Source organism: Chlamydotis macqueenii, chromosome 5, assembly GCF_036417535.1.
Source record: "Chlamydotis macqueenii isolate bChlMac1 chromosome 5, bChlMac1.mat, whole genome shotgun sequence".
Classification (NCBI taxonomy): Eukaryota; Metazoa; Chordata; class Aves; order Otidiformes; family Otididae; genus Chlamydotis; species Chlamydotis macqueenii.
In genome coordinates, this window is record NC_141560.1 from 56,754,172 (window position 1) to 56,779,470 (window position 25,299).

A 25,299-nucleotide genomic window follows, 5' to 3' on the forward strand; every position below is an offset into this window, starting at 1 on the left:
CAATTACTCAGTGACAACAGTGAGAGACAGTTTCCAGCTCCAGTTGTCAGTGATACCAAGATTCAGTGTACTCTGTACTGCATGTCAGAAGTTGCTTGAGTTATTCATTCAAAGGTTATCCTCCAGATAGTGCTAGCAAACACTATCTGTCTGCTATTTATTTTTGAACTATGCAGTGGTTTTTTTGCTGCAGCAGCAGCAGGAAGCTTGCCTCCTTTCTCAAAAGTCAGAACAACAGAAATCTCTTTATCCATTCCTGCTTACTGTTTGTAACTCCACAAGCATGATTTCAAAGCCTGGCTACAAATAGCCATGGAAGATGAGCCAAAACAATGGTCTCTGATGGGGAAATGTGCGTTATGCAAACAAGAAGAGTTGACTCTTCAGCCAAAGGACTGCAAAAGGAACGCATCACTTGAACTGCTTCCATGTAAATCATCTCCATGGTCTTAGCACACAAGCCGGTGTTCTGTGGTTTTAAGCACGCAGAAAGAAAGTTTCCAGTCACTTCCCATCCATGAAGCTTCACAAGCACTATTTTGGGAACAAACAATTCTGATATTCCCCTTCATAAAACAGTGTTGAGAATATGTTTATCAGCATGACCTATTGTGTGTTACCTGTTTTTGTGGGAAAGAGACAAGAGAAGGGCCCCTCAACAACTTATCCCCTTCTAATAACTTATAAAAGTCCTTTATTTTGCTGTTAATACCCAGCCTTGCTCTATCTCACTCAGGAGACAGAATAACATGAAATTTGACTCTATAGAAATTAAAATTAAGTTTTGAAAACTCAGGTTTTTTGAAAATATTTTTCTTAAAAATAAATGCTTAATCTTTTAGCTTTTGAATTCAATGAATTTTAGAATAAAATAGCTATGTGATCTTTATCATGTTATAGGCTCATCTAATCCCTCAGTCTGAAACTAACTGGGTGCAAAACCACTGAAATAGGCCATAAGAATTTTTCATATACTAGCCAGAAAAAAAAAGAAATTTTAACACAAAGCTCTTCTCTCAGGTGAGAGTAATGCTAACAGGCTGAGGCAGACCTCTGCACTTCCCGAGATCTTCTCATTGCTGGAAGTCCTGTGAATAAGCTGCATAATAAAAATCATCATTTCACTGCTTCTCAGAAAGCTGCACATTACTTTTGCACTTCTTAAAAGAAGAAAACAACCTGCAGAAGTACTTTTAAAAGCAGCAACCTATGGGTTTCTCCTTCCTAATCACTGGCAATCTCACTTACCTTTTCTAGGAGACTGTTATACTGTTTTGCTTCCCCTGGTATTTTGCATTTGGAATACTCAAATATGAAGACAACTATATAGATCATTCATATTAGGCAAATTTGCAATCTCTTGTATGGTACGAAGTTATTTCCGTCATATACCAGGTACTATGAAAATAAAAACATTCATGATTGTGGAGCCTTTACATGCTGTGACAAAATCCATGGGCCACCATCTAACTTTTGTGTTCAGATTTTAGAAGTGGTGACTGTATACTCCTACCAGCTCACCTAAGCTCTGATAATCAAAGCCCTTTCCATAGTTCTCACTTCTGTCTCACCCTACAGCTACATGAACCTTAGCGGTTTTAGCAGCTGAAATTTAAGGCAACACATATACTTCACCTGAAACAAAATTACTCCCTGGTTTTGACTGAAGTTAATATTTGAAACTGAAAGTTCAAAGTAGTTAGAGCTGAATAAAGTAATCAGCTCACATTCACCCAAAAGCTATGAATAAACTGTAGTTGCAGGTTCTGTAATAAACATTGTACCTCCTACCAAAAGCTTATTTTTCATATATATCATTGTCAGATTACATCCCCATCATGCAGAAATTATTTTTGTGTATAAGATCATGGTTGTTCTTAAAAATCAGACTGGGTTCACAGTGAACAATAGATTTTAGGTCACTCTTAAAAAGTGTTAAGCTTAAAAAGTCTTCATGAAAAGCCACACAGTTTCCCAGCCACAAAAAATGGTACACCTTGTACTTGCTCCCCGCTTCTTCAGATTTTTTTCTGGACGTAAGTAATTTGATATAATGTGCTTTGAATTAAGGATTCAAAGCAATTTATAATCTATACCTAGGCAATTTTTGCTTAAAGCATAGTGATAAAAGCTGTGTCATTTGTTAAAAATAAGGTATTGTTAATGAAGGTAACAACTGCTGTCATCAGTCTCTCTGGAGTATCTTCTCTTAATGAGTTGATTCCAGGTGTCTTGCTTTCTGGAGTAGTTTAAATAGTATAAGTAAATGAACAGTGCACAGTGTTAATATTTAGGCAGCTGCTTAGATGACTATTTGTATAAATCATGTTTTTGTGGCAGTTGAGCCTTGATCTAGGTCCCAGTGGAGTTGCAGCTTTCTAATGTAATAATGTTTCACCTGCACTATCCGTTTGCTATTTATTTCTGAACTATGCAGTTCTTTTGTTGCAGCAGGAAGTTTGAGTCAGTGAAAAATCACACAACTAAGATTCAGTGTACGGCAAAAATTGGAAAGCCATGCCTTCTAGCACCAGCCAACAACAAGCATTGTATGGATAGATCTGAAGCAGAGAAACTGCAACAGTCTTTAGGCTTCAATCAGGGTGCGTGTCAGCACATGTGTAGGAGACACTTTGTTCAGAGACCTCTGCAAAACAAGGACCTAATGCAGCCTCAGGAACAGAAAGGGCTGAAAAACTCCTTTAGGCAAATAATGTGCTAGAAATGTATGACTGTATTCAAACACAAACCCTTTTTCCAGGCAAGGATGCTTCCTGTTGAAGACAATATCTGTTAGATTTTACGTGTGTCTTGACAATGAAAATGGCATTTGAAGTACAGTTATTCTTAATGCAATTTGCAGGATGTACATTATCAGACAATCAAGATCATATTTTTTTTTAATCTTAAGTTTCATTAAATGCACACATTAATTTATCCCATCTCTGTGCCTTCAATAGTCTTTCCTACGTGGGAACCCTTGAGGTAAATTAAGTTTTCAAAGCACAGTTGTGAAGGTTCAAATATCCTTCCCTCCAGAACCCTCACCAAATGTCAATGGTGAGAACCAATCTCCCACTACATCATTGTATTTCTGTCCTAAACCTCAGGGCTGGATAGACAAACAGCTCTGCCTGTTTAGCACTAACACTCTCCTTCAGTTTCCAGTCGCACTTACCTCCCCCAAATGCCTTTCAGTTCTTCTAGTTTTAATGATTCTAGTTATTTTCTGTATTATCTATTACCTGTGTGATACCTTGTCTGTGGATAAACTCTGGAATGTCTAGACCAAGAATAACCATTCTTTCTGTTGCAGTGAGCTTTCCCCTAAAAACTTTGCACGCTCAAGTGCCACAAGACACAGACGACAAAGCTCTCTTTGGTACAGAGACAGGCAGCTACAGGAATAATGCAAGGGAGGAAAATTCTGGTTGCTTTTCCAGGCTCTTTCCACTCATCTCTAAAGCGGGACTAGTCAGGCAGCTGAGACCAAAGAATGATCTCAAACGTGCTGTTGTCACAGTGAATTATGAAGTTAAAGTGTGTACCCAACAACTGAACATCCATAAGCAGCTTTAAGCACCAAAATTACCACTTGTGGAGCACAGGTTACATAGAACAACATTTATTTACACACAGTCCTCAGTCACAAAATGAGGTATTTCTTACCTATCTTTCTACTTTAATTGCCTGACTAATTTGTTACTGTTGAGTTCCTGGAACTCTGTAGATCAATGTACAACAAAGCAACAGTACCTTTTCAAAAGGCAGTAAAGTACTTGCAAGTGAAATAATAACCATTCTAAAATGGCATTTTAACCAATGGATTTTTTGTTATTGTACATTCAGCCAACTAGATTGATTTGAAAGAGAAAAAGCTAGTCACCTAGTCATTGCAACAACTGCTTGGTCATTGTAATTATAGCAAAGATCAGCTTGCTTATCAAGATGATGAAAAATTAAAAATGGCTTTTTCAAGTGTACTATTAAAAGAGTAGTACAGATACATGACGTGGAAGAACAAGATTTTTTTTTTTTTTAATTGAGGAAATTATTTTTGCTAAAAATAGGCAATTTTCTACATCTTTAGAAATGAGCACTCAATTGTTACTTTCTTTCCTTGGTACACGAGGACAGCATTTCCACATTGCAATACAAAAACTCACTCGAGACAAATGGTTTAAACACAGTATAACATCATTCACATTAAATTTACACTAAATGTATAGACAGCCTAATATTCAGATATCTTAAAGCCCAAGAAAAATATTAAAATACTCTCTGTTTGGATTGCCTTCTGTGAACTACTGACTTCTTGCTTGCTTTCTAAATAATCTACATTAACATAGGTGTTCTTGTTACCTCCTTGTGTTGCTACTGAATTGGCAAGATCAAAGAACATTGGATAAATAAACAATATTCATAATGTCTTTAGTAATTAAGCACTGCAATTACCACAGAAAGAATACCACTCCTTTTTATTTCAGCTCCCAGACAAATGTTCCAATAGAAATGATAACTCTTGCTACTTTTTCTTATAAGTGGTTTTTTAAACACTTTACTGGTTGTGAAATCTAATTGAAAAATAGAGGGGCGTGAGGCTTGTTTGGGTTTTGTGGGTTTAATTTTTTTTTTTAAGTCTTGAATTACCTTATCTGAATCATTTGAGGCCAGGCTTTATTTGTTTGAATGAAGTTTCTGTCATTAAAAATCAATTGCACTGATATTTTGATGCACTAGGTGGCATAATGATATTCAAATTAAAGCAAATTAAATGCTTCACCACCACCCAGGTACTTAGCTGGATAATAGAAGCCACTCCTTCTGCCAGAAAAGAAGTCCTAGAGTAATTTCTGTAACAATAGATAGAAATGCTAATATTGTTAAACCTCTTTTTTTTTTTTATTCTTTGCAACCGTATTTCAAATTTGAAAAGAAAAAAAAATTCTTATTTAAAGAAGACAATATAAAAAAACAGAGTGCTGTTCACATGAAAATACTGGTCATCTGATCCATGCACTTTCCATTGACTCCCCATAGTCAGAACATCTTGTAGCTTCTAAATAAGTGTAAAAGAAGAGTGAAAAGAGAACATAAAGAGCAGTAAAACTTTCTTGTTTACTATCCTCCTTCAGCTTTAGAAACTGGCAAACCTGGAGAGTCACCAGCTGATAGATTATTTACAGATGACATAGCAATGCCCTGGCCTGTGTTTTTTAACCTCCATTAGCACTTGGAAGGACATTAACCTCCTTGCAGAGAAAATTTCTTTTTTTCTTTTGATATATGAAATATCCCATTCTCCCTCACCAGAAACTCAGGCATGTACTGGACCCACATAACATATGGAACGTCAGCATCACAATGTTAAGTAAAGAGGCTGACAAAGTGATAACCAAATACTCCTGTCATAAACCTGTTTGTTTAGTCAGATGAGTAGGATTAACATCCAGCCCCTCATGTTGCAGGCTTAGGTTTTGCCAAAATGTGATTTAAGAATTGAAGGCCTAGGTGAAAAATGTACTACTGAAAGTCATGGTAGGGATTTCAGTTAAAAATCCTTTAAACCCTAGTCCAGTCTTGATTGTGGCAAAGTTTACCCTCAGCAATTTTACTTGTGACCAACATTAAAGTACATCAAAGACATATGAGCTTGAGAGTTACCACTTTTTCTAGGACTCTTGTTTCATCAGTTTTGATATGGGCCACATTAAATGTATGTTGACTCTGCCAGGAATTGGACCAGGTGAGTTGAATCAATCATTTCCATTTTTAACTCTATCAATTCCACTGTTATAGTGGACATAATGAAAGATCCTTTTAGACTGATTCTGGTGTCAGTCTGAACCAGCATTATGTCAAAAAAAATTTAAGTCATCTTCATTTACTGTAAGCTCAGAGACTTGCTTTTTGCTGCAGATGTTCTGTCACGGTTTGCTTGATTTCTGGGCAGTAAATTACAAGACATGTCAATGTAAAGTGGCAGTGAAATCATTTATCATTAACTTGAAGAGGCCATTATTCAGCTGTGGAAGATGACTGTTTTATGAAATACAAAGGATGAGATCATGATTTAGTGACTAGAAGTGTTCATTTTCCAAAACAGCAGTATGTTGTGAGAGTGAGAAAGGAATGGAGCCTAAGCAGTTGATACAATTTTATCTGGGTAATGTTTTGATGTTTGCCATGCCGGTTCAAATTGGCTTTGAGGAGACTTGTTGCTGATTAGCAGACACAATTTTCTATTGGCTAGCTGCTATATGTGTCCCAGTTCTTTACATGTAATTACAACTCTCACAAGTTACTGCAGTACCACAAGCAGGTGCCCTACCTGAGCATCAGGAAAGGATTTAAAGAGGTATAAAGCTTTCTGTCTTTTAAGGGTTATTTGAAACATTGGAGCTTCTATATAAACACTTCAGAGAGTCCAGAAATTATAGTTTCCCTACTTTTTTTTTGACGTAGTCACTAACGTATTTACCTGTTTTATGAAAATTATCCCCACTTAGAAAGCTTATTTGTGCAAGCAACTGAATAGGATAATGTTATAGCTGGGACTAATTTTGTAAAGACTGAAGATGTATTCAGCACAGAAAAAGTGAGTATATAGTATGGAGCACAGTATCAAACAACACCAAGTTATCAGTTCCTAGAAGAGATAAAGACAAGACTTCTCTGTTTTATGACGCAGTCAGGAAAGAGCACTGAAGTGCTTACCTTTTCCAGCTGGTGCATCCCTTCCTCCACACAGCAAATGGATGCCAATGTTCTCAGCGTCTGGGGATAAAGGCACCTGAAACAATCCTGGCGACAGATCTTAAAGAGAGCAACTACACCTCCTTCCTGCAGGGGAAAAGCAAAAAATCAGAAAAGCAGCACTGAATGTTTCCCTAGTATTTAACAGAGACTGGGATGGGGGGCATATTCCTTTGGTAATTTATCCAAATTAGCTATCATCATAACATCAACAAAGAGGATGTCAAGCTCACATAGAGAACTCAAGATGATTAATGCTTATATACTAAGTGATGAAAAAGTAATGTAAGCTCAGCGGAAGATGTGCTTAAGTGATTGACTTTTACCAGTTACAAGAACAATTTAAATTAAACTTGACATTCATGTGAAAATTACAAAGACTTATCAATAGGCGGCAATTAAAGTGACATTTAAGTGACAGTTCAACCACATACTATTAGTTTAAAACAGATTTTTGTTGGCATATATTTCCCATTCCCACACATTTCTGAGCTCCATACAATATTTACTTAATGCTAAAACATGAAAGAGAAGATCATATGGTTGAAGAGCTGCTGAAAACAATGTGGAAATAAGTGTCAAGTTCTATACAGATACAATCTATATCTTGATCTTCTAACACACAAAATTAGCATTCCTACTTTTTTTCTTTAAATATGGCAATAATGACAAAGATTAGAGTATATATACATTCTTACAGTACCTATCCTTAATCATTTCCAACACAGCTTGTAAGCATGTGAGTGTTATCAAAGTTCACATAATAAATGGAAAGATATAAATAAATACAGACAATATATGGACTTCTTTTGGATTGTCCTACATTCCAACATGTTATGCTATCAGGTAGACTACAGATGCCTTATATTATGTAATAGTAGACATATAATGTACAGGAAAGCATTTAAAATATTAATCTCAGACTAAAGTATTCAGATTACAGTACTAAATTTAAGGTAGTTGGAATAATGGACAAAGTGCAATATACACCTTTCTTTTTAAGCCAGTTTCAGTAGCCTCTGTATAAAAATATTTTTCAGATTCACAGAGATAATATTTTTCTCCTCAACCATTTGTGTTATTTAAAAGCTCAACAGGTTGTACTGACATAAAACCTCCAAACTACAATTCAGACTTCACTCACTTTCAGAATTCTAATTTCTGTACTCGTTCTGCTGCAATAGAATACACAATAATAGAGGAAGCAAGGCAATCTCTTCAGTCTAACAGAAATACATACCCATTTATGAGAAAAGTAGAATTAGACAAAATTAAGACCTCGATATCTTTTGAAAAATAGAAGTTTTATATTATGTCTTTGCACATGGATATGTAATTTCAGTGAGATCAGTGAAAACAGTAGGCCTACTGAGGTTTGCCAAGAGTAAAATTTTTTTACAGAATTGTAAGAAGTGCAAATGTATCTGTATGAGTTATTTTATATCTAGTACTGCTATATATAGCCTACAGCAGAAAGACATTTCTGATCCTTCAAAATTAAAAAAATAAGTAGTACAGTAACAAAAAAGTTTCAGTCATATTTTTCCTTCCACAAAAGGATATTGATATTTGGCCCAAGCAGTAATTAAAAAAAAACCAACTATTTCAGTGTTGTCCTCAAACCTAAGGTAACTGGGACTTTTTTTTTTAATTCTCAGTTTGAAAGACCTCACAGTTCAGTGGAATTAGAGATTATATGATTCTCTGCTTTAGTCATAATATGTAGAAGTTTGTAAACAACGCTAGTAAAGTTCAAGTGATCTTGGCACATTTCCTTCAAGCTTTCTGTATGACAAATGGGTGCCCTGCTTTTGCCTCTAATGGACAGGAAGTGATTTATAACTACACTTGTCAGGAGGAGAGCTAAACTGTTTATTTGGTGCCCTGTGCGCCATTACCAAGCTGCAAAATACAAGTAACAATCACAAGTCTAAAACACTCCCCTTAACTTGCACCTTTCAAAAAACTCCCAATATGTCTAAGTATGTTTTTATTTATCCTTTGCAGACTTTTGGCATTTCCAGTTTCTAACCAAATAACACGAGAAATTCTGCTCTTTCTGTAATTCAAGTTTCATCTGGGACAAGCTTCACGTATTCTGTGAAGCAGTATCTGAAAGAGAACTTGCTCTACTGCTTGATGACCTACTTCTCTCCTATATTGGATTAACAGGATTTCAATTTCAGAGACATCTCTGAGATGCTATTCAGAAGTGCTAGCAGTAGATAAAAAAATTACCTGAAATACAGTCACAAAAAGTATGTGAAGGAGGTCGTGAGTATAAAAAGCCCCACTGTGCATAGTGAGTCGAGTGAACAAAGAATGGAGAGAAAAGGCATCCAAATCTAAGGTGTAATGTTTTGCAGTTTCAGCCTGAAATGACTCAAAGTGCAGTGAATTCTCACCAAGCCTTTCCTCATGATGGAGGACAACATTTATAATTAGCTTGAAAGATGATGTCCAGAGAAATCTTCAGAGTAAATACTTACTAGAAAAAGGAACTGATGTACAAAGAAGGTAAGGCCAAGATGTATTAGAAGTTTCTCAGAGCAAATGATCTGCTGCACATCCATATGGGACTCAAATAGTCAAGCATTCTCTACAGAAGGGTATGATAAGCAAGTATGGCTATCTTCATTTTTGCCTCTCTCTCTCTTTTAGGAGAATATTATAGCACATAGTGTAGCACCCAGTTCAATACAGTTAGTATTAGACTCTAATTATCATCAGTGAAATTGATTTATTTACAAAGACTTTTTTTCTTTATCACTCTATGTCCTGGCATTTATTTATTGTAACTCTGGAACTGATTTTTATGGGTTCTTCTGGTTGTTATGAAATCAAATCAATTTAGAACCAGTCTACTTCAAGTAATGCTAATTTTTTATAGTTGCTCAAGTCCACTAAAAATTTATAATTTCTGGTTTATAGTGTCTCCTTATGCTCTCCTCTCAGAACACGAAGATAGAGTTTTAACAACCAAGACTAATTTTTAATTTTGATATGAATGATCCCAGGATCAAAATCTAATAGATATGAATGCAACCCAGACAATGACACAGCAAGTTAGTCACATTGTTTGATGTTTAAGTATGCGTGGTAAGACTTGACAGAGGAGTATTTTAGCAACATTTGATTTTAAAGGCAGGAAACTGATCTGCAGACAGAAACCATAACTATGACCTTTCCCTGGTAGTTGCAACAAATGCTCTACTTGGCTCTTCCTTTCCTCATTTTCTCTTTTTCCTTTTAAAATTATCTAAACTGGTTGAGTTTCCATTATGCCACCAGTGTAGTTGCTTGTAGATTAACACTACAGCTCAATATTGGTTCTTCTACTAGCTCAGAATTCAAGGATTTTTTTTAATTATTATTATCATTACTAGACTTTCTCTTTTCATTTCTTATCTTGCCCTTGATACTACTCATTTATGTTAGAGATTTTAGTCCTTACACTTCTGACAGCTAGTGAGAATGACTAGCTCACTGCCAGGGTGAGTCAGCAACACAAGTTTTTCATGGCAGATTACAAAGTTACATGCTAAAAAAAAAAAAAGTTGAAGAATGCCTCCAGGTGGAATCAAATTATAGGTGACACTTCAGCATGGGGGGTTAGCATTTCAAAGCCTTTTTAAATTTTGGTAAAATATTGGCAAGGGAGGAGAGGAAAGGCAAGAGAAGATTGAAATCGTTACCAAAATGTAAAGTGAGAAACCAGTTCCTATAGTATTGTAGCTTTACAATGTTATCATGGTTCTTCGCTTGTACATCCAAGATTTAGGTATGTAATTTATAGATTAGGACAGGGGAAAAAAAGCTAATAACAATGTTCCACAGATTGTCACAGAGAGTAAGACTTCAAGGTTACATGAACAAATTTGTTGAGTTTTGCTTTCACTGTGAACAAATATTTCACTTCTCTGGGTAGTTTTTTCCCAAAGATAACATGACAACTCTCAGTGGAACTCTGTATCTGTGAGAAGTTTTGAGATCTTTGCAAAAAATGTAATCCTTTCTCGTTCTCTTAATGAGTAGGCACAGTTCCAGGATTTGGGATTTTGTTGTTTTAGTTTGGGTTTTGGGGGTTGTTTTGTGTGTTTGTTTGTTGTTTTGGTGTTGTTCTCCTCTTCCCCTGCTGCTCCCCCGCCCAAATCACTCTGCACTTTCACCGTCATAGGTCAAGTGACTGAATTCAAAATTCTGGACTATTACAACTCCTCTGCCACCTTGTCCACTGGTGCAGATAACTGAGGCAGTACAGAGGATGAAGGATGATGGTGAGTCAGGACAAATATATTTCACAGTGCAGAGAGCAAACAGACACACAGGACAGGTGATGCAATCACCGTTGTAATTTGGCAACCAACACCACTTAATGGTTCTTTGCATAAGAGGGTGCATTTCCTCACTTGTAAACCCATGACATATCTAGGGTTTAGCAATAAATTAATTTAGTGATTTATGGAAGGTTAGACTTCACTTCTGCTAAATTAAACTGTTATGGAATTCACACAATTATAAAAAGACCAATTTTCTCCTATTTGTTAGTTCTGCACTTCCTCAATACTCAACATTTTAACATTGTTTTTGGATACCACTGAGTGGAGCTCAAATACCAATTTAGAAAAAATTAAACCTCAGGCTGTTGCCAGGATCCACTCACATTTCTGAGTCTACCTCATTCGCAGCATTCAGAACAAAGCAGCACCTTTTATGGTGCAAACATGGATCTAAAGGCAGATCAGAAGTAAAATTAATTAAATGTTGCTGTTTAACCTCATCTCTGAGTGGGACAAAGGACTGGTGCATCAAACCACAAGCAGAAGCTCGGGAAAGGAGGTTTTCTTCTTTCTATATGTACTGTGGTTGTGATTATCCTGTCCTTGACCTCACACAATACCCTGCCTTTCTCACTTTTTCAAGATCCAAGTGTCCTCAAAGGTGCAGGGATTGCCAGTATCATTGATCTTGGCAGAATGGCTCACTTATAGCAAAAGTTAGCATCAACTACTTGGTAAATGAGAACACACATTGCCAGAAGTAATGTAATGGCATTCCTCTGCAAAAGGAAAATAATGGATGCAAAGTATTTCTAAAATTACATCTTTAATAATATCTGTAAAATCTTCTGTACACACAACTGAAGGGGTCTTGCTGTTTCTCTGCATAACCAACCATATGCATGGCCAACTGTAAAGTTTATCTCCACTTACATTGCTGGTACTTAAAAAGCACTGTCAAGAGAGACGCTAAAAAGATGTCCAAGATGCTGAAGGGAGTGGTAATACATCATGTGGCACAAAGACAAATGTAGTTGAATCAATGCCCAGAAACCTGTTGGAACTTATCATCCTACTACAGTTGCTTGCACAGGCATTGAGCTTTATTAAATATTTTTTTTTTTTAAATCTAGGAGGATAATTGTGGTAATAAACCTTGCAGACTAAAGCTTGCAAAAGAAGAAAAAAATAATTTCTCAGGGTAAGTTTTGTTCTTTTGTTCTTTTGTTTTTTGTTTTGTTCTTTTGTTCTTTTGTTCTTTTTTATTTTGTTTTGTTCTTTAACCTAGATTACTTGTCTCCTGAAATATAGGATTTCATCTTGTACTGTACATTTCAAAACTCGCAACCACTACTGTGTTAAGCAAAATAACTCACTTTTATTACTAGTTTATTTTGGATTCATCCATATATCTCCTTACCTTAGCTATGATGCGGCACAGGTGAGCACCTTCTTGGGTAAGGCTGAATAAACTACTAATCGCTGACTCAGTGATGCACACATTATCCGACAAGTCTATTTGTCTCAGCAGGTTCTGTGTGACATAAGATAATAAAAATAATTCAATTCAAATGAAAACCATTAGTCTTATATTTAAAAATAAGATGGAGTAGAAAGTCTAGTTCATTTAATCCATATCATGTTGCTTCTCACCCAGAGAAAGGAAGAAAAAAACATGGGCTGGAGTCAGACTGATAACACTAACACATTTATCATTGCATTTGAATAGATGTAACCAAGAATAGTGATATTTAAAAATAAATACAAATAGAGTAAGAGAAAAGGTATGTGTGTGAGAACAGGTATGTGTTGCATTTAAAAGAAAAAAAGTATTAGGATTTCAGGTGTGCCAGTAGGTGTCAAAGTGCCCAAAGACAGATAAATTAGCAATGAAGAACAAGTCTTCAGATTAAAAAAAGTAAGCATGAAATTAACAACAACTTACTCACTGAATCTGCAATACATAAAATTATTTACACACTTCAACTCATGTGGCATTTCCTGTAGTTCTCATAAATCCTAACCTTAGTAAGTAGCTTATTAGTTTGACTGTGATTCTGCAAATATATTCTGGAGATTCTCACCTCCTAGTAATGATCTTTTAAAACTATAAGGGATGTTTCTGAAAAAGCTAAAACTTTTTTTGCTATATTCACGCATCAAGGTATGTTAGAATTTAACCAATACTACGCATTAATTTTGGTTTAGCACTGTAGTAAACACTATTTAACTACTTCCTCTTCCCTCAGCTTCTTATTCCCTCTTTTTCTCTGGGGACAACACAAAATTTCAGCATAAAATCACCTTTAAAATATGGACAAATTAATTGAGCATAATTACATTTGGGGTTTTTTATTTGAGGAAGATTAGAGGGTGCAAAGGGATTTCTAATGAGATCTCAAGAAAGAAATCAGTGTAAGTCATAGAATCATAGAATCATAGAATGGTTAGGGTTGGAAGGGACCTTCAAAGGTCATCTAGTCCAACCCCCCTGCAAGGAGCAGGGACATCCCCAACTAGATCAGGTTGCTCAGAGCCTCATCCAGCCTGGCCTTGAACGTTTCCAGGGATGGGGCCTCCACCACCTTTCTGGGCAACCAGTTCCAGTGTTCTATAACTCGCATCGTAAAAAATTTTTTCCTAATTTCTAATCTAAATCTACCCCCCTCTATTTTAAAACCATTACCCCTCATCCTATTGCAACAGGCCCTACTGAACAGCCTTTCCCCATCTTTCTTCTAGGCCCCCTTGAGGTACTGGAAGGCCGCTATCAGGTCTCCCCGGAGCCTCCTCTTCTGCAGGCTGAGCAGCCCCAATTCTCTCAGCCTGTCCTCATAGAAGAGGTGCTCCAGCCCTCTGATCATCTTCTCCAACTGGTCCATGTCCTTGTTATGTTGGGGGCTCCCGAACTGGACACAGTACTCCAGGTGGGGTCTCATCAGGGCAGAGTAGAGGGGGAGAATCACCTCCCTCAACCTGCTGGCCACGCTCCTCTTGATGCAGCCCAGGATGTGGTTGGCCTTCTGGGCCGCAAGGGCGCATTGCCTGCTCATGTTAAGCTTCTCATCCACCAGCACTCCCAAGTCCTTCTCCTCAGGGCTGCTCTCAATCCATTCCCCGCCCAGCCTGTATTTGTGCCTGGGATTGCCATGACCCAGGTGCAGGACCTTGCACTTGGCCTGGTTGAACTTCATGAGGTTGGCACGGGCCCACCTCTCCAGCCTGTCAAAGTCCCTCTGGATGGCATCCCTCCCTTCCAGCGTGTCAATGGCACCACACAACTTGGTGTCATCGGCGAACTTGCTGAGGGTGCACTCTATCCCACTGTCCATGTCGCCGACAAAGATGTTGAACAGGGCCGGGCCCAGCACGGACCCCTGAGGGACGCCACTCGTCACCGGTCTCCACCTGGACACTGAGCCATTGACCACCACTCTCTGAGTGCGGCCATCCAGCCAACTCCTTATCCACCGAGTGGTCCGTCCATCAAACCCATGTCTCTGCAGTTTAGAGAGAAGGATGTCGTGCGGGACAGTGTCAAAAGCTTTGCACAAGTCCAGGTAGATGACATCAGTTGCTCGTCCCCTGTCCACCGATGCCGTCACCCCGTCATAGAAGGCCACCAAATTGGTCAGGCACGATCTGGTGAAGCCATGTTGGCTGACACCAACCACCTCCTTGCTCTCCAAGAAAGATTGGTTAGATTTGCAAGTTGCTACTATTTCAAGACTGGTCTATTGGAAAAAAAAAATAATGCATTTGTAGTCTCAGCCTAATTACTCACTGTTTTATCTACATTTAATCACCACTGGAAACTGTATATCAGGCCTGCAATGATACAGCACTGTTTCTGGAAGGTTACACACACATGTATAACCTATACACAACACTATATTTTATCACTACTTCCTAGAGTCTAAGACACGCACTAGTTAAAACTTGTGCTGTAGCACTATACGTGCTATACATACATCTTCTAAAAAGTTTAGCTTTCAGTGAGAATCATTGAGAGCAGAGAGACTTTTTCCAAGGCTTCTAAACAAAAGCTGTGTCTGTACGAAAATGTGTCCAAAGGTCTTGTTAACAAAATGTTGCCAGAAATTAGACGCCTTGCAATGAAGGAGGTCTATCAGGAAAAGTAAGTAACATACTGAGCCACAAGATCATTTTGTTTGGGATTTGAGGTTATTGGAGAATTTGAGAATGCAAACTCTTAGCAACATATTCGAATTACTAGTCATAAGTTTACTGAAAATTAAGAGTCATAATTCTAATCATCTTAATGGAGGCTCTCCCTCAAGATTCAACTATTTTGAAATATTTTTTTTTTAATTATAAACTAACCTGTGCCTCATGTGTTAAAACCAGCTCTATCAACTGGCCAAAATGCTGAGCAACAGTGGTGAGTGTTTCTTTAATACAAGATTTCATGGACTTCAGTATGTGTTCATCTTCAGTTTGTATGCACCTGAAAAGAAAGAGAAAGGAAAACGATAAAGGAAAAAAAGATGCAACAGACAACTATTGTTTTATCAAGCTGATTGTCACAGGAGAACTACATATTAATAATGGGAATTCAACTGTTCATTAGTATACAGTCTTTGTGCCATTAGCACCATATCAGACTTTAATCAAATCTTTCTCTACATACAGTAAGAATACCATCAAAGGATAAGAGTGGATATTAATCAATAATTTTGGGATCACGATTTACTTCACAGACTGCAGGCGAAATTTTGCTGGAGATGCTGCGTGTTTATACCAATGTAACTCTGCGTCGTAGTTTAGCCCCACTTGGGAAAAGACTACGCAAGTTTCTCTCAATCCCTCTACCTTCTGAGGGAATAGGGAGAGATAACATAAGAAAAAAGGCTCAAAGTTTGAGATAAGGATAGGGAGAGATCCTTAAAATTACTGTTACAGTCAAAACACACTTGACTTGGGAAAACTATTCATTTATTACTAAAAACAAAGCAATAATGACAAAGAGAGCAAAGTAACTTCACCCCATCCCTCCCTCTTCCCAGGCTTAACATTATCTCTACCACCTTCCCCCAAGAGTGGCACCGGGCCGGGGGAAAGAGGGAATGCAGGTCGCAGTCAGTTCATCACACGTTGTTTTATGCCACTGCTTTGTCATCGTTGGAAGAACTCCTCACATTGTTCCCCTGCTCCAGTGTGGGGTCCCTCCCACAGGCTACAGTCCTTCAAACTGCTCTGGCATGGGTCATCTCTTCCACGGGGTGCAGTCCCTCTAGAACAGCTGCCCCAGCAGGCCCTCCACGGGCCACAGCCTCCTTCAGGCCTCCACCTGCTCCGGCGTGGGGTCCTTCACGGGCTGCAGCTGGATCTCTGCTCCTCCCTGGGCCTTCATGGGCTGCAGGGGGACAGCCGGCCTCACCATGGGCTGCACCACAGGCTTCAGGGGAATCTTGGCCAGGAGCAGCATTACTCCTCCCCCTCCTTCTGAACCGACCTTGGCATCTGCAGCCGTTCCTCTCACAAGAAATTCTTCACAACCAGCTCAGGCAGATGCCTCTCAGGATTTCTTCACATCTCATCTCGTCTCCACTTCTTGCAGCCAGGCCGGGCCGACTCGGGCCCAGTTGGCCACCCGATGGGAGGCCAGAGGGCGAGGCCTGCAAGGCCCACAAGGCTCGTGCCTCCCCCTCTCTGCTCCTGCTGTTGCTTCTTCACATCTTCTCTTTTTTTTTTTTTCTGTTTTTCCCCTTCTTAAATATGTTATCGCAGAGGCGTTATCACAGAACATTCTGCTACCAATTGGCTCGGCCCTGGCCAGCAGCAGGTCTGCCATAGGCCCAGATGAGTCCACTGGACAAAGGGGAAACAACTTCTAGAAGCTTCTTAGAGAAGCTGCCATCGTAGCCCCTCTCACTAAACAAAACAAACACACTGCTATCTTCCACTTATGCTAATAGTACAGTCACTCTAGGATTCCTGCCTTTCAACTGCAGCTGTGTACCTCTGCCCATCTTTCATAACCAAAGTGCTTTCAATAATTTTCATTTCTTTACCTTCTTTGCTATAGTTTAATAACAGAAGATAAGGACACAAAACAAATGTGTGTCCAGATAAGTAAATTTAATTTAAATTTTAACAGCATACTCAAACGTAAAATTTGGCCTTCTGTGCAGAAAGATTGCATACAGCAGTTTACAGAGTTAGTATAACTGTCCTGTAACTAGTGATATTTGGCTGTAACTGAAGAAGTGAGATAAAGATTGAAAACTTTATACAATTCAAATGAAATAAGTAATACTTCCTTACAGAAATGAATCCATTTGAATTGTCAAAATATATTCCACTCAGGCAGGCCACTGTAATGGAAAATACAGTTTGGCCCATCAGTGCCTCCACATACCCAGTAGGTCCCTTTTTCAGCTTTACCTGTTTTTCACCCATCTATATCAACTCTTTGTCAAACAGACAAGGAGGAAGAGGGCTGATTTGGGGCAGACAGTATGTGAAGAAAGCGCTCATTAAATCAGTGTGTCTCAGTAGAATATAAAAGTAAAGTCTGAGCTGTGTGGGTTTAGCAAAAAGCAACAGTGCTCAAGAAATGTTCTTTCCTGATAATTAGATGGTGTCTTTTCCCCTGATGATCCCCTGAGCAGAATGCTTTGCAGTGTTTAAAGTAAATTGAAAAAGTCTGATTGAACTGTGCTGGAGGAAACAGGATAACTTATGTTAGGCAGGGGAAATATCACAGGAAGAATTATAAAGATATCCTTATTTTCCAGTCTCAGCATTCCAGAGTACATGGAGCTGAGTAAACCTACAACTACAATTTAAAGACCTGTGCATTTATTTCAGTTTGATTTACTGATACATGGGTATGTGCATACTGGAACACGTAGTATGACAATCTTGCAATGTTAAGTTTTCACACCAGCTGAAATTTTGGCTCCATGGAACTTGAAGAGAACATTGTCACTGATATCATTAGAGGAACACTTTCTCCCTTGATGTCCAAAAGCCCTGAAAAATCCACTTGCACGCAGCTTTGTGTCTATGTCAGGCACTATGTGCAATAGCAGATCCCATCCTTCATTAGGATGCAGTTTAGATAGAAGCAAGTCACTTCACCCACCAGAGGCTAACATTTAGAAAGACTTTCAGAGCTGTGGGGGCCTAGTTCAAACATGTGAGGGTGTTAGTGGATTTGTACTTCTCATTAGAAATTCTACAACATAATAAAAATAAATATTTCAACTAGAAAATTTATGTTACCTTTCTGTGAATGCTGTAAATTCTGAACACTTGTCTATTAAAAGTTTTTCTAACTGCAGAGAAAAAAAAAAGGAGAAAGCTGTTTCAAAGCAATATCCATGCACACAATTGCTTTTTAAAAATAAACAATGCTTGTTTATGATAATTAAGTGAAAACCCTCCAGAAACATAATATTTCACATGGGCACTCCTTTTCTACTTTTCTGAATAAAAAGAGTAGAGATAAAACTGAAGTTAACAAAAAAGTATTTGCTACATCCTAAATGCAAAGGAACTCACAGGTGGTGCATCTAATTACTTTAGTTCAGTAGTCCTCAAAACCAAAACTTTTTAAAACACAATTTATCAACATCATTAACATTCAGAATCAAGTCTATGATAAAATAGGATCCAAAATGAGTCAGGAATGTTTCCATCACTGAAAAGGGATTATAAAGTCTTAAATAGGGGACCAGTATTGGGTATGTAACTATTTCTTATAGATTGTTTAAAGTAAGTTTTAATTATTTCAATTAAAAAATTCAGCAAGACAAATGTGACATTGAGTAAGGCATCCTACCTGGTGCATTTCTTCTGAAGAATTCCTGCTGAACATATTGTATTCATTTATCATTGAACGCACGTGGCAGTTGACTCTTACTGTCATGCTGTGGACTCTCTGCCACCTATTCTTCTCCAGCTTTTGAGCAATCCTGGCCAACTCTGTGCTTATGATCCAAGCTCTTTTTAATAGCAGCTGCAAGTTATCACATGTGCTATATTGTGAGGAAAGGGTAAGTTCATTTTGTTCCTCCTTCTCAATGCCGATTGGCTTGGACTGGAGAATACACATACATTCACAGTCTGTCATCAACTTCAAGTCTTCCATCCATCGCTGAACAGAGTCCATCTGAATTAAATGCATGCTAGAAGGCAGAGAAAGAGAAGGAAGAATAAGGTAATGCAAAACAACCTTAGAAAAACCACCAGCAATACCACACAGTTGCATCCATCTACCAGGTTACAACTCATTGACAAAAGGCAACTAATCGAACAAACAATTCGCTCATAGTAACACAGAGACATGCTTAGCTTTCTATTCCAAACCTAGGTTTTGGTTTTCTAATCACCTTTACACTACATACCCTGCTATAAAATTATTTGTGAAAAATAAGTAGAAATCAGGTATAAGTAAACAGGAGAAGTTTAGACTACACTTTTTGGGGGAAATGTTTCTTGTATAGTCAGAGTTTAATATGATGAATGAGCAAAGTTACAGGTGTGTTTGCTTGTTATTTATGGGACTGTATTGTCAACTTTTGCTAGACACTTTCCCTACTAGACACTTAACAGAAAAAGTTTTACCTTGCAGCATCTCTCCAAAGCACTTCCACCCAAACTGACACAGCCAAACCAAGTCAGTGAATGATAGTGACAGCAATATCTATTTCTGCCGTATCATAATCCCTTAAACCTCAGCTGGATTCTACTTCCTAACCAGTCCCTTACCTTCTCCGTTATTTCTCACTACTCTCCATGCAATTATGCACATTTGACTTCCAAAGCGCATTTTTGCACTGTAGCAAATATGCTGTGAACCAACGAGGCTGAAAAAAACTCCTTGATAACTATACCCTCACACAAGGTCAATGGGCCTGCATTTTGTGCCCTTGCACCCTCAGCTAGTAAAATGTGGTACCTGAGGCAGCAGCTGTACTGAGCTGTTCTGAGCTCATCTTTGTGGGGGATCCCGAGTTCTCCAGAGCCTTGAAGCAGAGTTGCATAGATTTTTTTTCTTAGAGTGAGGCACTCAGATTCTAACAAAAAAACTTTAATCCTCACCCCACCATACACACATACAGAGCCAGGTTTTCTTAGACATGACTAGTGTTATTAATGTTGTATCTAACAGTAAATAAAGGTCAGGTATAGGCAAAGTGGGCACAATTTCATTCATCCTTACCTACTTCATCTTTGCAGGCAGGCTATAGTTTCTGCTTTTGTTTCATTTAGCTGAGGGCATTCCTTAGTGGCAGCACTCTGATCCCTTTCACTCCCTGGAAATTTACTCCCTCTCTGAGACCTGCCAGGTCCATTGCTGCCTCCTGCATTCTCTCAGACTCGCCGCCCAAAATCCAAGCTCCCATCTTTGTATGCTGACTCTCACCTACCACATCTAAGGCTGGACTTCTCTTTCCCTTTGCAGGAGGAAGCTCCTCAAGAAAAGAGCATCTCCTCTACCAAGGGGTACCTTGCTTCCAAACCGGGGACAGAACAGACACTGTCCATCTCCAGAAATCATCTGTCTAAATTTTTTTTTAGATTTAACAGTAGATACAGATTATTTAAGTTTACATTTCTCCTCCCCAATTCTCACAAGGGACCAGTTCCTCTGGTAAATATATACATTTTAAAATATACATATAAAAAAATACATTTTTCATGCGTCCAGTTCTGGAGCCCCCAACGTAAGAAGGACATGGACCAGTTGGAGAAGGTCCAGAGGAGGGCCACAAAGATGATCAGAGGCCTAGAGCACCTCTCCTATGAGGACAGGCTGAGAGAATTGGGGCTGTTCAGCCTGGAGAAGAGGAGGCTCCTGGGAGACCTTATCTCTGGGAGACCGCTATCTTCCAGTACCTCAAGGGGGCCTACAGGAAAGATGGGGAGAGACTCTTCAGTAGGGCCTGTTGTGACAGGACTAAGGGTAATGGTTTCAAAATAGAGGGAGATAGATTTAGTTTAGATATTAGGAAAAATTTTTTACAATGAGAGTGGTGGAACACTGGAGCAGGTTGCCCAGAGAGATGGTGGATGCCCCATCCCTGGAAACATTCAAGGTCAGGTTGGACAGGGCTCTGAGCAACTTGATTTAGTTGTAGGTGTCCCTGCTCCCTGCAGAGGGGTTGGACTAGATGACCCTTGAGAGTCCCTTCCAACCCTAACCATTCTATGATTCTACATAAATATTTTTAATATCAATAGTAGATATATAATAAATTTATAAATATATATATATAAATCTAAGCAACAGTTATGCAGAGCTAAGGGAAAAAGACAAGAGTTATTGTTAAAAAGAAGCCCATCATGCATTTTCAAATTACTTAAATTTTCCTTATCTTTATGCAAAAGCTTAAAAGATTCTCAGTGATGATTGCTGAAATTAACCATGGTTGCAATGATAAAGACTTACTTTACCAATATCTGCCCCTCACTAGGGCCATTATATCCTCTCTCAACACAACATCATTCACTGGTAATAAAGCAAAACAGGAGGCCAAGAGTTCAAAGAACCACTGCAAGTCTCCATTAGCATAGGAGATTTTTATTTGTATATGTCTAAAACATTTTCTGCAGAATTTATAAACACAGGCATGACCAATGAATATAATATTCTCATACAAAAACATTTCTAAAAGGAGTACTTTACTCAGCAAGAGTTTCAGATTTCTGATCTACAATTAACAAAGTTGACAGTTTTCATCACTTGAAGACTCTTAATTTTTGACAAGTCTTCTTAACATGAAATACTGGAAAATTTTAATATCTCTTTCTCTAATGAAAGATGGATTGATACTGAAGGATTCTGAAGAACTGAAGATGAAAGATAAAATGAATTAAGTGAAAGCAAGAGAGACTGGACTTTATTATTTTTTCCAAACTTCTATTGGTATCTTAGAGCTAGTCTGACTATAGTGGATTGTTATCTACCTTCTGGATACATGCCGCACTTTTATAAGATGCTATACCAGAAAGGACAAAAAGAAATGTTCTATTATAGCCCTCATTCATTTAATCTAGATTCTGATTTATTGCAACTCAGTATTACAGCAACAATGCTCTGTGCTATTATTTAAAACCTTACTGTTAGAACAAAATCTGCAGTTATATTAGCCAAGCTAAGGATGACCAGGCGGAAGACCTTTTTAATTCTTATTCTTCCATTTATACACTGAGCACTAGCTGAACTCAAGAAATGTCCGTCCAGATGACTGAAGAAATACTCCACAAATGACCAAATTTTTACAACATACATATGAAAAGTAGGATCACTTCCAGTATAATTTCATATAAATCAACAGCAAACAAGATACAAGAGATTAATTTCATTGATCCAATCCCCCTTTTCACCATATACAATTAAACTACTTTTAATTTTAAACTTTACAGGCTACTGCTATTTAAGGTATTTATTTCACTCAGTTTTGAATATTATGTAATTGCATTTCATGATCGATTGTGGCTCACTTTCTTCTTGCTATGTGTAGTCTCCTTATTGCCTTTTTGGATCTGAAGCAAGATTTCCTAATAAACAAAACCAACAACTTTAGATGTTTGAGACCATTATTTATAATGATGTGCATAGTTTGCATGCACTACAGGATAAACTCATTTGACACAGAGTAATGTATTTTTCTTTTTTAAAGTGCACTATGGAAATTGATGAAATCTCTGTTTAGTAAGTACAAATAAACTTCTACATTATAAATTCGCATGGAAAAAAACCTAGAATAGGAGGTTAATCAGAAAACAAAAAAAACAAAAAAATTATTCATATTTCCTTTAACCTCAAAGCCAATCTTCACTCTGAGGAGAAAAAAGGATAATAGAATTGTACAAAAAAAGGTACAAATATTAAAGAAACCCTCCTCGTTTACCTCTGTTCCTACTAATTATCAAAGTACAACTATAGAATTTAGGATGTTCTGTCATTTAAACTTAGTATTCCTTAACTCACAATAACAGCAAAAATAATACTATTCATCTCCTTTCAGCCAGAAATACAGAAAACTCCCTCTGCTCACTCTGTCAGCTTTGCTAACACATTATTTTTTAATAGGCACATATATCATGATTACTCAGGTGAAATATATAAATTATTCACCTTCATCCACATCTCCCTGTATTTAGATAAAATCTTCCTAAGCACTCAGCAGATGAATTTATAGACTAATTTTTTTACATATTAAAATAAGGAAAGCAGAAAGTGTAATCATTCCTAATTAGCTATTAAAAAGCACGTTCCAGACAGTGTTTACTGAACTCCAAAACCAAGCTGAAAATTTCCATTTTGTCTCCCCATTAACGAAAAAAAAATCTACACCTACAAAATAAAAACAGTCATAATGGGTCAGACAAAAAAAAAAAAAATCTGTCTAGCCCATTATCCTGCTCCCAACATGGCCATTAGGAGATGCATAAGGAAAGATAATAAGAGGCATGGCAAGAGCTGAGCAACCCCTCCTTCCCATCTTCTGGCAATTAGTGGTTTAGGAACTTCCTAAGCCAGAAGCTGTGCCTGAGCAGGATGTTTTTACAGCTCATGAAACAGAAGTAGCCATTAATCCCTTTTTGAACTCAGTTAAACTTTTGGCCTTTACAACATCAAGTGGAAGTCTCTCACTCATTGTTTGATTATTTTTTGTTTGAAAAAGTGTTTCTTGTTTGTTTTAAACTTGCTGCCTGTCGATATTAACACAAGCTCTTTAGTTCTGAAATGATAGTTCTACATTCACCCTCTTTGTGTAATTCTTTTTTTTTTTCTCTACCCTCTCTTCTCTTGGTTATCTTATTTCCAAGGTAGAAAAAACTCAGTCTATCTAATCTGTCACCATACAGAAATGAATCCACTCCTCCGATTATCAACTTATTCTCTGCACCTTTTCAAAAAGCCTTTTCCAGTTTCACGTGTCCTAAGATGTGATGGCAAGTACAGCACAAAATATGAAAGATTCAGGTAAATTATGGATTTATACATTTAAATTATGTTTTCTGTGCTGTCCATATTTTCCGAGAATTCCCTAAATTTAACGTCACATTTACTTAAGTGTTTTCTGGAGAGCCATTTCATTTTTACCGTCAAGAAAATCTACTTATTTTGATTTCAGAATCTTTTCCATGAGTGATAATATATACTTTAGAGTTCACTATTCTATATGTAGGATGAAAGAGACTGTTCTTCAGTTCCCTTCCCCTCCTCATATACACCACTTAGAATCATAGAATAATAGAATAGTTAGGGTTGGAAGGGACCTTCAAAGGTCATCTAGTTCAACCCCTCTGCAGTGAGCAGGGACATCTCCAACCAGATCAGGTTGCTCAGAGCCTCATACAACCTGGCCTTGAACATTTCCAGGGATGGGGCCTCCACCACCTCTCTGGGCAACCTGTTCCAGTGTTCTGCAACGCGCATTGTAAAAAAATTTTTCTTAATATCTAATCTAAATCTACCTCCCTCATTTTAAAACCCTTAGTCCTTGTCCTGTCACAAGAGGCCCTACTGAACAGCCTCTCCCCATATTTCCTGTTGGCCCCCTTGAGATACTGGAAGGCCGCTATCAGGTCTCCCCGGAGCCTCCTCTTCTCCAGGCTGAACAGCCCCAACCCTCTCAGCCTGTCCTCATAAGAGAGGTGCTCCAGCCCTTTTATCATCTTTGTGGCCCTCCTCTGGACCTTCTCTAACTGGTCCATGTCCTTCTTGTGTTAGGGGCTCCAGAACTGGACACAGTACTCCAGGTGGAGTCTCACCACGACAGAGTAGAGGGGGAGAATCACCTCCCTCGACCTGCTGGCCACGCTCCTCTTGATGCAGCCCAGGATGTGGTTGGCAAGGGCGCATTGCCTGCTCATGTTGAGCTTCTCATCCACCAGCACTCCCAAGTCCTTCTCCTCAGGGCTGCTCTCAATCCATTCCCCGCCCAGCCTGTATTTGTGCCTGGGATTGCCATGACCCACGTGCAGGACCTTGCACTTGGCCTGGTTGAACTTCATGAGGTTGGCTCCAGCCTGACAAGGTCCCTCTGAATGGCATCCCTCCCTTCCAGCGTGTCGACGGCACCACACAGCTTGGTGTCATCGGCGAACTTGCTGAGGGTGCACTCTATCCCACTGTCCATGTCGCCGACAAAGACGTTGAACAGGGCCGGGCCCAACATGGACCCCTGAGGGACGCCACTCATGACCAGTCTCCACATGGACATTGAGCCGTTAACCACCACTCTGAGTGCGACCATCCAGCTAAATCCTTATCCAC

General features: G+C 38.4%; 1 protein-coding gene across 1 annotated transcript in view; it reads right to left on the minus strand.

Annotated features, from left to right (window-relative positions):
• INSC (INSC spindle orientation adaptor protein) overlaps positions 1–25,299 on the minus strand; it is a 161,171-nt gene that overhangs the window by 54,304 nt on the left and 81,568 nt on the right. Inside the window, exons 3-7 of the mRNA XM_086748805.1 lie at positions 18,847–19,192; positions 18,288–18,340; positions 15,381–15,504; positions 12,457–12,570; positions 6,718–6,843 (exon numbers count right to left, since the gene is read on the minus strand). Of these exons, the coding sequence (XP_086604931.1) occupies positions 6,718–6,843; positions 12,457–12,570; positions 15,381–15,504; positions 18,288–18,340; positions 18,847–19,192 (763 nt within the window). The remainder of the gene's footprint in view (positions 1–6,717; positions 6,844–12,456; positions 12,571–15,380; positions 15,505–18,287; positions 18,341–18,846; positions 19,193–25,299) is intronic.